The sequence below is a fragment of the Euprymna scolopes genome, chromosome 15 (assembly GCF_053919585.1).
Source record: "Euprymna scolopes isolate OS-2025 chromosome 15, ASM5391958v1, whole genome shotgun sequence".
Classification (NCBI taxonomy): domain Eukaryota; kingdom Metazoa; phylum Mollusca; class Cephalopoda; order Sepiida; family Sepiolidae; genus Euprymna; species Euprymna scolopes.
Genome location: NC_136496.1, coordinates 131854569 through 131874951, shown reverse-complemented (window position 1 = coordinate 131874951; position 20383 = coordinate 131854569). Strand labels below are relative to the sequence as shown.

General features: G+C 38.3%; 1 protein-coding gene across 2 annotated transcripts in view; it reads left to right on the top strand.

The window, feature by feature from the left end:
• Positions 1-20383, top strand: part of LOC145294152 (WD repeat-containing protein 64-like) — a 124088-nt gene that overhangs the window by 66700 nt on the left and 37005 nt on the right. For both annotated transcript variants that reach the window (XR_013869829.1, XM_080141262.1), the window contains exons 24-25: positions 8155-8260; positions 14613-14674. Coding sequence is in view for 1 of the 2 variants with exons in the window: in XM_080141262.1 (XP_079997388.1) it covers positions 8155-8260; positions 14613-14674 (168 nt within the window). In the remaining variant the exon portion in view is untranslated. The remainder of the gene's footprint in view (positions 1-8154; positions 8261-14612; positions 14675-20383) is intronic.

Here is a 20383-nt window from a genome sequence, read left to right as displayed (position 1 = left end):
AGAGGGATGCAACATTTCGTCGATGGGACAGAGGCTGAAGCTTAGATGCCAGTTCAGGGCCTATCAGATTTGCGACTCTTTTGAACCTTGTCAAGGAGCGAGAGACTAGTAGCAGATGCACCAGCCCAGATGTGGCAGCAATACTCCATACATGGGCGAATGGTGGCCTTATAGAGGTACAGGATACTTTCGGGTGTTAGTAGTTTTCTAGCACGGTAGAGAGAGCCTACCTTTCTTGCAGCGGCCCTGGCAATGCCTTCAATGTAATTGTTCCAACTCATGTTTCCTGTGAACGTTAGGCCAAGGAGTTTGAAAGATGGACTCTCAGATAAAGAGTCGTTGGCCATTGCTATTGGTGGTAGAGAGGGTTTCTTGTAATTATTGAATGAAACTAGTTTAGTCTTGGCAGCATTGAACGCGACCAACCACTTTTGTCCCCATTCCACTACAGATTGGAGGTCTTCCTCTAGTGTTTCTGCCATTTCTTTAGAAATGTGTTCATTCGTCTTCCTGTCGTGTCTGCCAGAGTGTAGTGTCATCAGCATATATACCCATCTCAGAGGCAATGTTGTCGGGGAGGTCATTTATGAATATCAGGAACAATAGAGGTCCAAGGATAGAACCCTGGGGCACTCCCGCATTTATATCATATTGTTTAGATGTGCGACCGTCGAGGACTACCTGGATTTTTCTCTTATCTAAGAAGGATTTAATTATGTTAAGTATTCTACCAGTGATACCGTAAGATCTAATCTTCCTGAGGAGACCCTAATGCCATACCCTGTCAAAAGCCTTAGATATATCTAGAGCTACCGCTCTGCCTTCCCCCGCTTTGTCCAGTGATTTGTATATACGTTCAGAGATCACGGTGAGGATGTCTGCTGTGGAACGGGCTTGTCTAAATCCATATTGTTTGTCAGTCAGTAGTTTAGCATCTGTAAGATGATGGACTAGAGCATGGTTAATTATGGTCTCAAATATTTTGGCAAAAAGTGGGAGGAGGCTAATGGGGCGATAATTTGATGGGTCTGTCCTTTCGCCAGAATTCTTGAATACTGGTACAACAGAAGCAGTTTTCCAACAGCCCGGAAAGCAAGCTTCATTAAGACATTTGTTGTAGAGTTTGGAGAGAACTGGAGCTACTTCGGCTGAGCACTTTTTTAATAGCACAGCTGGGATAAGATCGGGTCCACATGCTTTTGAGGTGTCAAGGTTTTTTATGATAGTATGCACCTGAGCAGGGGTGGTTTTCAGATCGTCTAGTGTGGCGTCTGTCCGCATAGGAAAGTCAGGTAGGGGGTGGTTGGAAGGGTCCAGTGTGGAGTTTGAGGCAAACCGACTGGCAAGCATGTTAGCCTTGTCGGTTGCTGAGGAGACAACCTCGTGATTGTTGGTTAGTGGGGGAATTGTTGATTGCCCATTATTTACTACACTGTTGTAGATTTTCCAGAAGTCTCGAGTTCCTAGTTTTTGTGCTTCGATGCGCTTTTTAGTGGTTTCCGTAAATTCTCTCTTAGCTGTCGCTATTTCTTTCTTAACGTTATTTCTAGCTTCTATATACTTCAGTCTGTTTGAACTGGACTTATGTCGGTTAAACCTACGGTATGCATGCTGCTTTTGAGTAATGGCAGTTGCACAAGTCGACGTAAACCATTGGGGAGAGTGGGGCTTACTATAAAATTTCCGCATGGGAACATGCGCTTCGATTGCAGTTTTGAACCAGTCAGTGGTCTCGTTTGCACACTGTTCAGCAGGGAGAGAGAAAATATTTTTCCATGGAGCATCTCTAATTAGTTCCCTGATGGCTTCCCAGTCAGCCTTATTATAATATCTCGTTGTTTTGAGCACTGGCTCTTCAGTTTTGGGACTAGAGTTTAGGGCGATTTCAACCATTATCACTGCATGATCAGCGTTCCCGAGTGGGCTGTGGGCCTTCGCTATGCAGTCATCGGGAACTGTGGTCAAAAACAGATCTAGAAGTGATGCGTGTTGTTCTTCCTGGTCAGGGAAACGGGTTGGAAACGTAACAATTTGTGATAGGGAGTGAGATATAGCGAAGCTATGGGTTGTGCTGCCCGCTGCATCTGTGTGAGTAGAGAATCCAAGCCAGTTTTTGTGGTGGACATTAAAGTCACCAAACACATGTATTTGTGCGCTAGTGTCGAGGGACAGTGCCGTGTCTATGCTGTCAGATACTTTGTTTATTATGGAGCAGTCCTGAGTCGAGGGAGAGCGGTAGAGAAAATAATAGTAGCTAATACTGTGTTGCACGTTTAGTCTAAAGCACATAAAGGCTTGATCATCTGTTTCTAGGTTTGTTTCTCTAGTCAAGGGAAGGGTATTACGAATGTAAACTCCAAGTCCGTGCATATGTCTGTCAGAGTCCTTACGGCAGAGTGGGAGATATCCAGGCATGTTAAAGTGGTTAGAGGGAATGGAGGAGTGTAGGTTAGTCTCACTTAGTGCTAAGATATCCGGGGTATTTGTTAAGAGAAATGCTTCAACATCAGCGAAGTTAGTTCTAAGCCCACGGATATTTGTGAATGAGAGCCTCAAGGGAGGAGGCAAGTTGAATTTGTTTGTCCCTAATCCTGGTTTAAGCTTATTTTTAGATTGTACTGTCGTCATATTTTTTTTAAGAGTTTCGGTAAGGGGGAGCTAAACAAGAGGTTATGCGGAGCTTCAGACATGCATCACAAGTAGACCATCAGCTGACCTTTCTCCAATTAGGATTGTGGCCTCAGGAAAGCCCACCGGGGATGAGTGCAGGGTCCCTTTCCATGCGCGTCATGGCACTGCAAACAACCCGATATTATTCAACTGTTGATGGAGCAGCCGCTCTAAGCGCTACCAAAGAGTTAGGGCTCCTGTACTACCAGTCGGGAACAGCAGCCAGGAACTGTCAATCCGGTACCCTCAACCCTTTAGAAGAAGGTCAACCCAATCTAACTGCTCAGGCATATCTTATACTTAAGCACTCCCAAATGTTCAGTTTTAGGGGTGGGGCATGCTGGGAATGGGGAAGAACGGCGTTCATTGCCCTAGCCAGGAAACAAGATCTACCGCTGGGTGTTTCTGTCGAATCACTGAGATAGTGTCTCTGCGCTTGACTAATAGGCAAAGAAGGAGTATGGAAGCCGGCGATAGACAGAGCCTATCTACTCCTTAAGCAATTTAGGTTTGCAAACCGGTGAATTTGTTTGAGTCACCAGCTCTAGGAAGGTTGTCATCCAAGACTGAAGAGGCCTCTCTCCCCTTTGGTTTAGTTTCAGAGTTTTCCTTCTCCTAGACGGATGATCTGGGAAGACCTACTGGGTCCGTCAGCCCTGAGAGGGTTTTCTCCGCGCCTAGGTTCTAATCCAGGTATTTCTGCGACCCCGCGTTGTTAGTGTTACTGGGTTAGTTTGTTGGGGATTATATCTACTGATTAGTTACACTCCTCAAAGTGATTTAGGGACATGCTATTTACTTGTTAATGGATAAAGGGGGTGGGTGAAGTTCATGCAGTGTAAGCGTCTATGTTTGTAAGAGGGCTTGTTAGGGAGGAGATAATGTGATTTTAGTCGTACCCTTTTTTTTTATTTTATTAATGTTAGCTTAGGTCTAGTATAGTGTTACAGTATGAGTAGGTAACAAGAATTGAGCTACGAGTTGTGCCCGAGCTATTTTAGATGATAGGAGGGTTAAGATGTAAGTGCAATATAGCATGGATAAGACAGCAAGTATTGAGTCATGCGTAATTAGGTGAATAGATATATATAGGCAGGTTTTCAGTAGGTGCGAATAGAGTTGGAGTTGTAGGTATTTTTTAGTAAGATTCATGGGGCGTTTTGCATAACAAGGAGTGTCGTTTCAATAACGTAATTAATCGTTGCAAAACTCGAGACAGTTGTGTAGTGCATATCGCTTTGTTTCTGGGTACTTTGGCTGTTAAGTACCTGCCTTTGTGTGCATAGGCTGTTAAGTCCCTTACTGGATAGGAATGAGCTGTAATGCATGCCTTAGAGGTAGAAATGTATAGATGTTTAGTGATGGTTATTAAAACAGTTTGCATGTGAGGGATTAGGGGCTGGAAGTTAGCGATTCAACTACAGATGCGGAGCAATGTGGGAGTTTAGTGGCGGATAGGTTGGAAGGAGTAGATTGTTAGCGTTCAAGAGAAGAGGGGTTATTTATTTACAGATGGATTTCCATTAGGATTTTTGAGTTACAGGTAAGGTTTAGTCTGAAGAAGGGAGGAAATTTTTTTTTTTTTTTTATGCATGCAGGTAAGACAAACGCAATCGTCTTGGAGGTAAAATGTATAGGATTTCGTAGCTAGCTATTAGGTTTTTCCCTCCCAGTTATAGGGACAGCTAATTAATGGGATTTGGAATTGTAGTCATTAAGGTCAGGCGCAGAGTGTTGCATCTATTCAGAAAATTAGCCCTAGTATCACAGCTGGGATTATGTATATTGCAGTTAAAAATATAGTGCCAGTCAAATTATGAGCCACGTGCAGTGGTTTGGTATGGTATGGGTATCATGGAGGACACTTACATACAAGCAAGCGTACGGTGATTGCATATATTAAGTATACTACTTATAAAGTTCTTCTGTCTTCTATAGTAGAAAGAAAGGTGGTCCTAGCTCTGTTCTATATTCTTGCATAGGCTATTCGTTTTCGAGTAGAGTTCTTCTGACCTTAGAAACGGCTCGCGTGGGACTAAGTGTTAGAGACCATTTTTACGCATATGTAATTAAAATGCATTAAATAAATACATTTAAAGAGAAGGTATACACAGTTGGTAAAAGCAAAAAGAGAAATAAATAAACAAGGTGAATAAATAAATAAAAAATAAAGTAATAAGAAACGACTCGCATGGAAGCAAAGAGTTAAAGACAATATATGCGCATATAGTTAAAATACATTAGTCAAAATTTAGAGAAAAAAAAAAAAAAAAAAAAAGCAGTTGCCATTTTGGTAATATTAGGATTTGTTAAATTACTTAGCTTATATTGTTTGCCCATTTTCAAAATTTTCGCGTCTGTCAGCGAGCGAACCCTGCTTAGTGTGTCGGCTTCACTTCCTTTCCCCGGATTTTATATCTATTTATAGTTTATAGTGCGCACATGTGTATGGTAATTTTACTTTTTTCTTTTTTTCTTTTATTCTTTATTTTTTTTTTTATTTTTTTTTTTTTATTTAGGTTAATCTTCTGCCTTCTATAGTAGAAAGAAAGGTGGTCCTAGCTCTTCTATATTCTTGCATAGGCTATTCGTTTTCGAGTAGAGTTCTTCTGACCTTAAAAACGGCTCGCGTGGGACTAAGTGTTAGAGACCATTTTTACGCATATGTAATTAAAATGCATTAAATAAATACATTTAAAGAGAAGGTATACACAGTTGGTAAAAGCAAAAAGAGAAATAAATAAACAAGGTGAATAAATAAATAAAAAATAAAGTAATAAGAAACGACTCGCATGGAAGCAAAGAGTTAAAGACAATATATGCGCATATAGTTAAAATACATTAGTCAAAATTTAGAGAAAAAAAAAAAAAAAAAAAAAAAAGCAGTTGCCATTTTGGTAATATTAGGATTTGTTAAATTACTTAGCTTATATTGTTTGCCCATTTTCAAAATTTTCGCGTCTGTCAGCGAGCGAACCCTGCTTAGTGTGTCGGCTTCACTTCCTTTCCCCGGATTTTATATCTATTTATAGTTTATAGTGCGCACATGTGTATGGTAATTTTACTTTTTTATTTTTTTCTTTTATTCTTTATTTTTTTTTTTATTTTTTTTTTTTATTTAGGTTAATCTTCTGCCTTCTATAGTAGAAAGAAAGGTGGTCCTAGCTCTTCTATATTCTTGCATAGGCTATTCGTTTTCGAGTAGAGTTCTTCTGACCTTAAAAACGGCTCGCGTGGGACTAAGTGTTAGAGACCATTTTTACGCATATGTAATTAAAATGCATTAAATAAATACATTTAAAGAGAAGGTATACACAGTTGGTAAAAGCAAAAAGAGAAATAAATAAACAAGGTGAATAAATAAATAAAAAATAAAGTAATAAGAAACGACTCGCATGGAAGCAAAGAGTTAAAGACAATATATGCGCATATAGTTAAAATACATTAGTCAAAATTTAGAGAAAAAAAAAAAAAAAAAAAAAAAGCAGTTGCCATTTTGGTAAAAATTAAAGCCAAACTAAAAAAGGCCACTTTTATCAACAATAAGCAAAAACTGGAAAAGGAACTTGAATCAACAGAACTTAAACTATCAAAACACATGAAGATGAAAGATTAAAAGAGGAGTTAAAAGCCATATCCAACATCAAAACAAATAAATTCTTTGCATATGCCAAGAGGAAACATAATACCTCCAAGTATAAGACAACTACTGGGAACTAGAAAGTAACCCAAGCAAAATGGTGAAGATGCTAGTTGTTAAAACAATATAGAGAGAGCAAAAGAAATTCATAGATATCTAAGGCAGATGGATTATATGTTCAGTTAATTACAAATTACGACTAATAGAAAATTTTTTTTAAAGATTTTTAAACATAATCCCAGAAATAAAGTATCTGTTTGCATGTATTTCTGTTAATAAATTATATAGGAAAAAGTCTTAGGAAAAAAATTATTAACGAAGGACACAATGAAGGCTGTGTGCGGCATGTTCAAGTTAGAACAAAAGTTAGAACATTCACTGGCAATATGAAATGGAACAAATACATTGAAGACATTGTGAATGCTGCTGCAAAGGGCGTGGGTTCCATCTATAGTATTAGAAGACTACTTACACCCGAATGTATCCTGTACGTCTACAAGGCCACCATTCGTCCACGGATGGAGTGTTGTTGCCACATCTGGGCTGGTGCATCTACCAGTAGCCTTTCCTTCTTGGATAGGGTCCAAATAAGAGTATTAAATCTAATAGATCCCACTTTATCAACCAAGCTCCAACCCTGTCTCATCGCCGTAATGTTGCATCTCTGTGCCTGTTTTACAAATATTTTAATGGAATGTGTTCTGATGAACTCATTTCACTTGTGACCCCTTGACGTACATATCTCTGATAAACTCTCTTAGCAACTAAATAACACCCCTTCACTATTGAGGCCCCTAAATGCCAGAAAGCTTTCTTCCCTAATATTTTTTTCCTCGAACAGCTAGACTTTGGAATTCCCTTCCTACTATTTGTTTCCCTGACTGTATTGATATGTAGAAGTTTAAATGTAACGCATACTATCATCTTGTCAATATTTCCTAGGCATGGTCCCAAATAGTAGCCCCTTTACGTCCAAGTAGCGACATGCTTTGTTAGGGATGAACGTAAAAACAAAAAAAAAGAACACTGCATTTATATAAGCATCTACAGTGAATTGTATAAAAACGCATTGTGTTTGGGTTTTTTTCGTATTGAATAACACATTTTTCAAAATCTTCGGCTTAGCATTCACATGAAATATGAATTTGAATGAATACCCTGTAGACATTGCAAAGGCTGATAGAGAGAAAGTGAGCTCCCTCTACCGTGTTAGATAATTACTCACACCAAGAAGGAACGTATATCTTTAAAAAGCTACACTTAGGCCACACATGTAGTATTATGGTAACATCTGGATTGGTGCGTCCATCACTAGTCTTTCACTCGTAGACAGGACCCAAAATAAGTCTCAGATTTAATAGACCTTGCACTGTTGGTCAAGCTCCAACCTCTGTGCCATCACTGCAAGGTTACATCCCTAGGACTCTTTTATAAGTACTTTAATATATTATGCTCTGATGACCTTATAGAATTGACCCTCCACCCCGACGAGCAGGAAAATCCCACCCTTTCATTGTTGAGGTTCCTAGATGCCAGAAAGACATCTACTATAATAGTTTCTTCCCTTGAATTGCTAGACTTTGCCTGTTTCCTGCTTCCCGAACTGTATTAATCTCCAGAAGTTTGAATGTGAACAAACATATCACTGCTCAACTCCTCACAGCTCCCCGTTAGATATGATCTTAAATAGCAGCCTCTTATCTTTCAAGTAGCAATATGCTTTGTTTAAGATGAAAAAGAGTAAAAGCAAAATAAAAAAAGGATTGATATGCCGTAAAACAGGTAAATATATCCATGTGTGTGTGTGTGCATACGTATATTTATGTATTCATTTGTTTATTTAGGGTCAACTACTTCGCGAAATTCGACCGATAACCAGAAGGAACGCCATTGCAGTAACAACCATCTGTCATAACGAAAACTGTGACATCATGGTAACAGGGGACAGAAGTAAGTCCTTTTTTTTACGAGGAGGGAATCACCTTCTTATCAAAGCCAAAAGGACACTCGGCGATGAGGGTTCATGAGTGAGTTTTTGTTTAATAGGACGGCTCAACAGGAACTTTATTTACATGAGATTTGAAGAAGTCATGGTACGGCCAGCTGCAGAGCAGCCCTGCAGTACTGTATTTAACAGACGAATAGTTCAAGGTAATAAATTTGTTCATGGACTTCACGTTAAGTTTTAGGCACATATAGAAAATAGGGGAAATTGTAGACAGTTGTTGTAGCTAGAAGATGGTATTTTGTGAATGTTCTACAAGGGTGAAACCAGCGATAGACAATCAGTTGAGCATCTGCCATGAAAATTACAATACAATAAAGATAGAATCGTTACGTCACTTCTGTTAGAAAAATCCATCAGATTTTCATTCATTAGATCAATATAGCTAATGTGCGCTCTTTGTTTCAGAAAATGAACTGGTCTGTTGTCGCTGTTGTATCAAATGTGAAACTCACATTATCATACATCTTTTTAGTCGTCAGCCAAAAATGAAAGTTTATCAATATTCTGTCCAAATATCGTACAATAATATCATGGGGTCTACGTTCACGCCATACGTCAATCGAACGAAAACATATTACAACTCCTATACGGATTTTAGTGATAGACCCCATAACCAAGCATATTTTGAAACAACGTTAATCAGAGTACTTACAGTTCGAGATGGTAAAATAATATTGTATAGGTCTGCCTTATGCTAGACGCCAAGAGAATAGAAATATTTGTAAGCTTGGCAGTCATATACAACAGATGAAGGATATAACTGTGGAATTTCGTCGAGTTCTGCTAGTATATTATAATATAAAATAATACAATATATCACGTAAATATATTTTCAGTATTTACTTCAACAGTGCCCAATAGGTGAGCAGAGCTTATTAATAGCAGTAGCACTAGCGGTAGAAGTAGTATATATTTATGACAAATAAGCTATACAGAAACGTTTATATTTCACTCCCGGGGTAAAACAACGTTACTATGTAGCTTACTTAGAATAAGCATGACTCGTGCATAATCTTTACACAGGAAAATGCAATACGTAGGGACGAGAATTTTTAGGAGTCAAGTAATTTTGTCTCAATACAAAGAAACAGAAGAAAAACGATACTTGGTGTAAATGAAAAGAAAATACTCACTCTATACTTACCATAAACCTGAAAGTAAAAACAAAGAGAATCTAACCCTAACCCTAACTCTATACTTACCATAAACCTGAAAGTAAAAACAAAGAGAATCTAACCCTAACCCTAACTCTATACTTACCATAAACCTGAAAGTAAAAACAAAGAGAATCTAACCTAACCCTAACTCTATACTTACCATAAACCTGAAAGTAAAAACAAAGAGAATCTAACCCTAACCCTAACTCTATACTTACCATAAACCTGAAAGTAAAAACAAAGAGAATCTAACCCTAACCCGCAGTGGCATGATTAAACCTTTTAAATTGTATTTATAATCTAAGGGACCTTAAAAATTAAATTTCATCCAAACATACTCCCGTCGGTCTTATCAGCATTTCTTCATGGATAACTTTCACAGGAAACAAGAGTTGGAACAATTATATTGAAAACATTGCCAGGGCCGCTGCAAGAAAGGTGATCTCTCTCTCTACCGTGCTACACAACTACTAATACCCGAAAGTATCCTGTACATTTATAAGGCCACCATTCGCCCATGTATGGAGTATTGCTGTCACATTTGGGCTGGTGCATCTGCTGCTAGTCTCTCGCTCCTTGACAGGGTTCAAACGAGAGTCACCAATCTGATAGGCCCTGAACTGGCATCTAAGCTTCAGCCTCTGTCCCATCGACGAAATGTTGCATCCCTCTGCCTGCTCTACAAGTATTTTAGTGGTGAATGCTCTGATGAACTGCAAGCACTTGTGCCCCCACGACGTGAGCACCCTTGACAAACCCGACAGGCTGCTAAATCCCACCCCACACTGTAGAGATCCCTAGATGTAAAAGATCTTTCTACTCCAATAGTTTCTTCCCCAGAACCGCTAGACTTTGGAATTCCATTCCAGGTCCCTGCTTCCCCAACAGTACTGACGTGCAGAAGTTCAAGTGTAACGTGAACGGACATCTTGCTGCGCAAATCCCTACATAGTACCCCGGTAGTTGTTGCCCCTGATAGTAGCCCCTTACATCAAAGTGGCAATTTGCGATGTTTTTTAAAAAAAAAAAAAAGAGCGTGTCAGACGGCAAGCAATAAACCCATTCTTAATCCGTAAAGAGAAAATAATGCCTCAGAGGACAACCTCCTGTTATTTTAGTAACTGTCATGAATTCTAAATCATACAAAATCTGTTATTTGTATTCTAACATTAAACCTAATTTCATGCATGATAGAAAAACAGAAAAAAAAGGCAAATAAGATAGAAATTATAATAACGCAGTCGACGTAACAGCACAGTTAAAAACCAATTGTCTAAAGGACAAATAAAAGAAAATTTCGCCTCAAAATTCCTGAACAGTCCCGTCGACACTCGGACCACAAGAAACTCATCCACCTTCCGAAAGGAGGTAGTAATGCATGGGAGGATGATCCCCTGTTACATTTGAACGTCATCATGAAGTCGTAATAATGCAAAAGTACTGTATTGATTTTATCCCAACAATAACTATAAGTCGGATGGCGATATAAAAAGAATTAAAGACCAATGCGCAGTAAACGTAACGTATTATGAAAGTCTATAATAATACTCTAAGTGGTCGATAGAAGTCAATTTCGCTTGAAAATGTCCTTGTCAGACACGTCAGTACACGCTCAAAGATAAGAGCACCACAGATGACACGCAAATTATCCTTACTTTCTTTGTAAAATCAATGTAATGGTTGAGTGATAACTCCGTTACCTATAAAAGTTTTAGTGAATTCCAAATAACCCAAAAGTGTTGTGTTATTTTGAGGTGGGAATATATAAGAAAAGAACATGGAAACAGTGCAAACACAGTGGTTGTATCAGAACCGTGAAAAGTAAATTTAACGTCAATGGAATTGATAAAAGTCAATTCTGTGTGGAAATGAACTTGTCTTTCCCGACGGTACTCTCTCATAAATAAGAATACTACAGACAATATTCTTAAAACCAATCCCTTCCACAAAAGGAGATATGATTGCTTGGGAAAATTACCTCCCGCTATCTTTACGTATCATATTTGCTTAAAGTAAAAATTCACCGAATAACTTAACACGATAAGTAGTATGTAGTTATGTTTGAATCTGAATCGTTATGCGTATAGGTAAAAGTAAAAATCGGTAACATTTTTAGCCATAGCAACCGATTGTTGAAACATTAGCCATGAACTCTGGGGTAAAACCCTAAAGATAAAGGAATTACGATGTGTCAAAATAATCATGCCTAGCAACGTTATGTTTTTAACACGCGTGGGAATCAATCCTGAAGTTAAAATATTTGTCACAGAATTTGTTTTGTTTATAAAAATGAGAAAAGGCTAATAAAAGCAAATCACGAAATGTTATGTTTGAATAATACAAGCGAACAAATATGAGCAAATGTGACATGATCGGCAATCGTGAATTAATATTAAAAATGTTATTCTGTTATGTCTTTCAAACGAAATTAAATGGTGCTTTTCACCAAGATCTCTGTAAGACTCAAATTCAATACTGTGTTTTAAATATGATCTGGGAATTTTTTTTATTGAAAATTTTATGTTTCGCTAAATGTCAATCTTGAATACATCGAAAGTAAACAAGCAGCAAGAATAATGCGAACAACTGTTAACAAACAACCAGGCCACTCGGCTCATCTGTTAATCTGTTATTTCGTTAATCGAGAATGTAAAAGAATATTTGTGGAATAACCAGTCAACACGCCTCACCACTTTTCAAGAAAAAGAAAGTGTGTGTTAAAGAGAACATTCCAAGTTTAGTTTATAATGCTAAGATTAAGCTTCTTTACCTTAGTAATTACAATTTACTTCTCAACCACCAATTGCCAGGACTAATAGTACTCTATCTAAATGCTCTTTGCTCAAGATCCTCAGCTTAATATTCACAGGCAACGTGAATTGAAACAAATTCATTAAGGCTATTACCAAGGTTATTGCAAAGAGGGTGGGCTCTCTCTACCATACTAGAAAATTAAACACACCTGGCAGTATCCTCTATCTCTACAAAGACACGAATTGTCCATATATATAGTATTGTAAATGTGCCCTCGACTAACTCCCGCCCCGTCACTGTAAAGGTCCATAGATGCCAAAAAGCTTTTTACTCTACTAGTTTCTTTTCTCGGGCTGCTAGACTTTGAATTTTCCTACCAGTCTCATGCTTTCTTGGTTGTATTGACATGCAGAAATTTAAATTATTATGTGAACACACCTTGCTGCTCAAATCCCTTCCTAGTGTCTCTGTAGATATCGTCACAAATTGTAGCCTCTTACGCTGAAATAGAAATTTTTATTGTTTACTGTGAATAATAGTAAAAAAAAGAGTAAGCGATAGACAACAGTACTGAAAAAAAAATGAGTCTATGAAAGATTTCCCAGTGAACGGATTTACATTGATAATAGATGTGAGCGTGAGAGCAAAAGTTCTTCCGATGTTATATATGGATGGCTATGGTAGGGGATGCTGTCGAATCTGAAAAATATTTAAATTAATGAAAGCGAACGAAACGAAGGTGTATTTTCTGAAAATAGAAAACGTCAATTGACCGAAACAGATTCGTATATGCAAGTGTTGGATAAGAAGCTACAATTGTTAATGAACTTGGAACAAAAATATTTTACTTTATTATATAAAAAAAATATATGCAGCATATAATAAGTATTCACTAATTATTAAGCATCTCTTCATCACTATATCAATTTAGCAGCACATAAAAATATGTCTCCTTGGTAATATAAATATGGTTTAGTCCACAACACAAAAATAATATTTATTATATTGTAGCTTGATATGCATTGATTGGCATAGCAATGAGCCCCCCCCTCCACAAAAATGACGTTATAGAAAAACGGAAGTCAATAGGGCAGGGAAATCGAGTTCTTGGAACCGAACCGAGCAGGTCGGACCATAGAAAGTAGTACGAACGCTGACAACTTTTTTTTTTTTAAACATTCATGAAACATTCAAATTAGACACCCACAATGATTAACATTACGAAACAAATCACAAAATAATTATTGTGATAACTAACAGTAACAATTTATTAACAGTAAAACATCATTTCTAATTCTCCATGCACATTACGGTGGGTGGCATTGAATAAGTATTGGGTTGGCAACGTTCTTGCTGTTTTAAAATACATTGTGTTTTGCAAATTTATTTGTTATATTTATTTTGGTTTTGGTCCTAGTTATTTCAAGTTATTTATTTTCAGATCATCTAATGCGTTAGGCTTTCTGGTCTATGAAAATCATTTGGGTATCAAGCCCATTACGAAAAGTGTTAATTTTCATATGATGAAGTCTTTCAGTTGTGAAAACGTTCCCAGTAAATCATTTCGATTACGCGAAATAATAATTAAAGAAGTTTAATACTTTAATAATAATATTTTAATTATAATAATATTATAATTTACTAATGATAGTATTTTAATTTAATAATTATTATGTTCCTTAATGGAATTAACGTGGAGCAGTCGATTCCTATAACGGTTTTTGAGCCACATTCTATTGATCCACTGATGTGAATCCACACTCTTTCCTTCAACTATAAATTAAATAGTAAGATACACTAAACTCTTAAATCTTGTTGCTGAAATTATTCTATAAGATGGAAACTAAAAAATGCCATAAATCTTCTTTATGTTTAGATCGACATTGTTTCCGGTTATCCTGGACTTTTACGCTGGCTTGTTACAAACTGCAGAAATATTAAAAGTGCTGTGCTCCGTTCAAAACAATTTAAAGACATCTCATTTTAACATTTTCTTGTAGAGTTATCGCATTTCAAACTCACCTTTTGTACGCTCTTACAGTCCTCTGATATCACTTTCGAGAATCTATTGTTCCTAAAGTATCCATGACTCAAAAGGTTAACCGCCTGACCCTGCATAAGTTTTACATAATAAAATGTTTCTGCAACATAATTCTCTAATTCTTTCTAGTTATTGCATACACGATGCTTACCATTCATATCTGCAATAATTCAAATAAGGTAGACATTCGGTTTCTACTTGCATTGAAGATGGTTCTTTTAAAAGTTCTAACAATCTTGAATGCACACCAATTTCTTTCTTTGCTCTTTTGTCACATAAATTATTATCATCACTGTGTAAGTCTTTTTATTGTTTATTTTTGGTTTGATTTCTCTTTTGCAGAAGGGTATTTGACATTGTGGAACATTGGGAAATTTTTACAGAAACCTCTTGAAGATGACACAGTGAGTCGAGTCTATATCGTGTTTACAAATACATGTCTCAAATATTCTGGGTTTTTCTAGTATCAAATATTGTATTTCAGCTATTTTTTAAGAGAATGACAACACACTGATATATAAAAAATAAAAATATATCATCATTGTAGGTGATTGTTACTGATGGTTGGGTGTTAGAATGGAAATGCACGCACAGTAATTCGATCGGTTAGATCTTTTCAAGCCGTAATCGTCAACCAACAACGACATCATTTTCAGTCGTTATTATATAACCATTTGTGACCATCTAAAACACCCCTTTACTACGGTATTGTCACACCCCAAAATACGTTTTATTCGACCGTTGTTGTTTCACTGGATTGGCTTGACTTTAACTACACCTGTGTAATTTTTTGTCGAAAATGACCTTTCCAACATCATACTTTTATTTTATCTTTTATTTTTACAATTGATCGTTTGTCGTTTCTTCACAGTAGGTACCTGTGTCAGGTTGTTAATTTTTATTAAAATGACCTTTTGGTACATTTAATAATTATTTTATTGTTTCTTACATTTGGCCAGGTGCTCACTTTTATCATTTTTTTCTCGGTATACACGGCAAAATATCAAACATAAGTTGTAGTTTTACTTGGTTCGTTGTCTTAGACTAGTGTATTGGAGTATTAGTGTGGCGAGTTTGATTTCTGTTTCAATTTGTGCAGTAGTCATAGTACAAATAGCCAAAAGTTTATTGAAATAATCGAAGAATGAAATAGCCGCGGCTATGAGAAAGCATACAGAAGTTATCAGGAGACGTATAAAATTTCTAAAAATAGGATCTCGTGATTTATGGGAAATTTATAATAGTGTAGTGATTAATGGACAATCAATAATTCCCCTATCATCTAACAAACATAAGATCGATGCACGAAAACCGGAAAAGTTAACCTATTTGCCCGGCGGTTCGCCTCCAACTCGATCTTAGACCCCTTAAGCAAATCCCCCCGGATTTTCTGAAATTAACAAATGATCCGCTGAGTTAGCCACGTACTCTTCGAACTCTTTAACAAAGCCGAGCAGAATTTTGCTTCCCAGATAGTTGTAAAATTGCCTCCGTAGTACCAGTATTCAATAATTGTGGCGAAAGAACTGAACGGCTCAATTATCGCTTCATTAGCCTGTTCCTCCTCTTCGCCAAAATCTATGAGTTTTTAATCAAGCACTAGTTTGCCATCTTGTGAATGTTAAACTTCTTTCTGATCAACAGTGTCGGTTTGTAGAAACCAATTCCACTGCGGACATTTTAACGATCATCCATGAACTCATATACCATGCACTGGATAAAGAATGGGAAGCTCTAGTTGTAGCCCTTGATATATTCAAAGCCTTTGTCAATGTCTGATATAAAGGGTTTCTCATGAAAATTCAATCCTATGGTATTTCTGGACGAATATCCAACATAATCAGATCATTCGGAGGTAAACGTTTTGTCTGGGCTGATGTTATCCGCCTGATAGTCAGGGACTCGAACCTTGGATTAACCACTAAGGAGGCTGTCCTATCAGCAGGCGCAAAGTACTGGGACTGCTGTATTGCCATTTAGTGAGTGGATCTGGACCATGCAGTAGTCTCTGTTGGGGCCTCTCGATGCCATACTAGTGGGTAATTGTTACGGCTTTACCTTTTCGTGTGCTACAAAAAAATCCTGTCCTTTCTCTCTTACATTCCCTCTCTGTACTGCTCTAACCAAGTATGCCGACCTATTCCACAAATCCCAAAACCTCAACATGAAATATCTCCAGAATAAAAACTCGAATAAACCTAGAACCTCAACTTCCAACGTAGACCCCTACTACCAGGTCTCCTTCTCCAACATCAGGGGTCTACGTTCCAACCTTCCAGAGGTTGAAACCCAATTACAGGAGACGAAACCGAACATATTATTTCTAAGTGAAACTTGAATAGGGCCGACCACTTCCCTTGATGAGTTCATAATTAACGGATACTCTAATTTAACAGCTAAATCTGACACCCAAGATCGCCATGGGCATGGAATATGTGCCTACATTAAGGATGGCTTCCCATGTGGCAGGGATATCTCTAGAGAAGATCCTAATTTTCCCTATATGTGCTTCAGGGTTGCACTTACTAACACCACTGCATTTATATTTGCCCTCTATCGGCCCCACAACAGCGGAGTTACTATCTTTAAGAGCATATCTGAGAACATAGACCACATAGTGTCTGCACATCCCTCGGCTAACATCCACATCTGTGGTGACTTCAACGTTCATAACGTGGAATGGCTGACCCATTCAAATAAGACAGACGATGAGGGGAGGTTTTGTCATGATTTTGCCATTGCTTATGACCTCACTCAGATTGTTCGCGAACCCACCCGTGTGCCCGATACACCCGGTCAATATGCAAGCCTCCTAGACCTTTTCCTCTCAACTTCCCCTGAGCTATGTTCATGTTCCGTTCATTCTCCTCTAGGATCCTCCGACCATTCCGTCGTATCAGTTAAGATAAAAACGACATGTAATAAGTCTCCAGACGTACCCCTCCACCGTATTGTATACCGATACTCTATGGCTGACTGGGACAGCTTCGTACATTCATATCTGATTTACCTCTGCACTCCATGTTTAAAAAGGATGTGTCCTCTATAGTATCAGATCTGACCGAATGGTTAATTGTAGGCATAGACCAATTCATACCATCTAAAAAATTCCAACAAAAACCTAACAGCCAGCCATAGTTCTCCCCAGAATGTGCTGCTGCTATCGCGCACAGAAATCACTTTTTCCATAACTACCAACGTAATAGATACACTGAGACTAAAGCTGCTTTCAGGACTGCGAGCAACCACTGTAAAACAGTAATAAAAAATGCAAGAGAGCTATATGCCCAGTCTGTTAAATCCAAGGTAGCTGATCAGCGGCTTGGTTCCCACCAGTTTTGGCAAATAACAAATAGGATCCTGAACAGAAGTGTGCGTTCTATCCCAACCGTTATCAATGGACCAGAGGTCATCTCGTCAGCCTCAGACAAGGCCAAACTATTTGCAAAGAACTTTGCAGCTAATTCTACCCTATGCGACGAATGCCATCAACTCCCCATATTTCCTCCTATAACACAGAACAAGCTAGGTAACATACAAATATCCGTGCATGAGCTCGCCAAGCAAATCAAGAACCTTGATTCCAGTAAAGCAACTGGCCCTGATGGTATCCCAATTATAGTGTTAAAAAAGCTTCAACCAGAACTTGCTCCCATACTTACGAAACTATTTAAGCGCTGCCTTAAGGAGAAGTGCTTTCCGACTCCCTGTTAGACCTCATCAGTTTGCTCTGTATTTAAGAATTCAAGTAATAAGTCATCTCCCTCTCAGTACAGACCAATAAGTCTCCTGTGTGTAATGAGTAAGTTGCTGGAATCCATATTAAATAGAGAAATAGTCAACCACCTCAGCAGGAGCAACCTTCTTAGTGACACACAATATGGTTTCCACTCTGCAAGATCTACCGCAGATGTGCTGACGGTTATATCCCACAGGATTAGTGAATCTCTTGACAAAGGCTTCCTTTCTAGGGCAATTGCTCTTGACATATCAAAGGCTTTCGACAAGGTATGGCATAAGGGTCTACTTCACAAGATTTCCAGCCACGGTATAAATGGAAATGTTTTCTCAATCATTAAATCATTGCTCTCCGATAGGCTCATAAGAGTAGTGGTAGATGGACAAAAATCGGAGGCCTGCAATATAAATGCTGGAGTCCCTCAGGGGTCAATCCTAGGCCCAACTCTCTTCCTGATCTACATCAATGACCTCCCTAAACACATACTTAAATTATTCGTTGACATCTATGCTGATGACACGACCATCTACAGCAACACATCAAAGGCTGTAAATGACAAAGTTCTCTCTGATTCTCTCTCCTCTGATCTCGAGCGCGTGGTTCAGTGGGGGAAGACGTGGCTGATTACCTTTAATGCATCCAAAACCAAACTCCTATCCTTACATCATCAACGCTCTGATCCCCATCTGGCAACAATTGTGATGGATGGCTCTCGTCTGGGTGAGGCCCCGTGTTTTGACAAGCTTCTGGGTTTGACCTTTACTCTTGATCTGAAATGGAACACGTACATCAAGTCTGTTGCCAAGGTCGCTGGAAAGATAGTGGGATCCTTCTACCGCTCCAGAAGATATCTCACTACTGATGCAATTCTCTATCTATATAAAAGCCAAGTACGTCCAAGGATGGAGTACTGTTGCCATATCTGGGCAGGAGCTGCTAAAAACAGCCTATCATGCCTTGACAGAGTACAAAATAGACTTCGTGGCTTAGTAGGAGGTGCCCTTTTCTCCACCCTGCAACCTCTCTCCCACAGAAGAGACGTTGCGAGCCTATCCTTGTTTTATCGTTATTTCCATGGCAGGTGCTCGTCTGAACTTCAATCTCTGGTTCCCCCTCGCCAATTTTTCACGAAAAACACCCGTCTAGCTGAATCCACTCTGAAAAATTTCCCCCGCTCTTTATCTGTGCCTAAATCAAAACGTGGATCCCATGAACACAGCTTCTTTCTTAGAACTGCACGCCTGTGGAACTCTGTTCCGTCTGCCTGCTTCCCACCGGACTACAACTTGGATGTCTTCAAGTCCAACGTTAACAAATTCCTAATGAACCACCCCCTTAAGTAAATACTTCATCAAATCTCCACACTAACGTAATGTACTTGCAATAACCCTTATCCCTGAGTGGCTTCCGGGCCTTGATAAGTGGTGATCACTGTGTAAAAAAAAATTCTTAGACAAGAGAAAAGTCCAGGGTTTTCTCGAAAGATGTACCTCAACCAACATTATATTAATTTAGGTGTGCTCCAGGGGCCAATCTTCGGACCTTTATTATTCCTTATATTGTAAATGATCTCCCAGATAAAATGGTTCTGGGATTGGTATATTTGCAGATGACACCACGCTTTATAATAGACATGAGAGAAAAAACAACAACTGTAAACATATCCAAGGCAATGGCAGAAAAACTAGAAAAATATATTTGCTTTGTAGTAGGATGGGGGCGTAAATGATTGGTAACATGTAATGCTACTAAATTAAACTTCTTTTTCTTTAATAACTACAAAAATCTTCTCAACCACCGATTGTCATGAAAACACCCTTCCTGATAGTCCATCTTTCAAGCTCTTCGGCCTCACATTATGTGGCAACATGAATTAGAATAAATATATTGACGACATTCGCCATGCATGGAGTATTATTGACACATATGGATTGGGAATCTACTATGTTACTTAGACAGGGTCTGAAAAAGAATCTCAAACCTAATGAATCCCGTACTGTCAGCAAAGCTCCAACCTCTGTCCCATCGCCAAAATGTCGCATTCCTGTCCTTTTTTTTTGCAAATACCTCAATGGAATGTGTTCTGATGAACTCAAAGCACTTGTGTCCCCATACATTCACTCAACTAAACCGACAAGTAGCAAACTCTCAATCCTTTCACTGTTGAGGTCCCTAGATGCCGAAAACCGTTCTATTCTAATAGTTTCTCCCCTCATACGACTACATTTTGGAATTCCCTCCCTTTTCCGGCTTTCCTGACTATACTAAACTGCAGAAGCTTTAATGTAATGTGAACAGATAACTCGTTGCTTAACTCTCCACAGTCGTCTGTTAAATATGATTCCAAGCGGTAGTCTTTTACGTTTCAAGATGA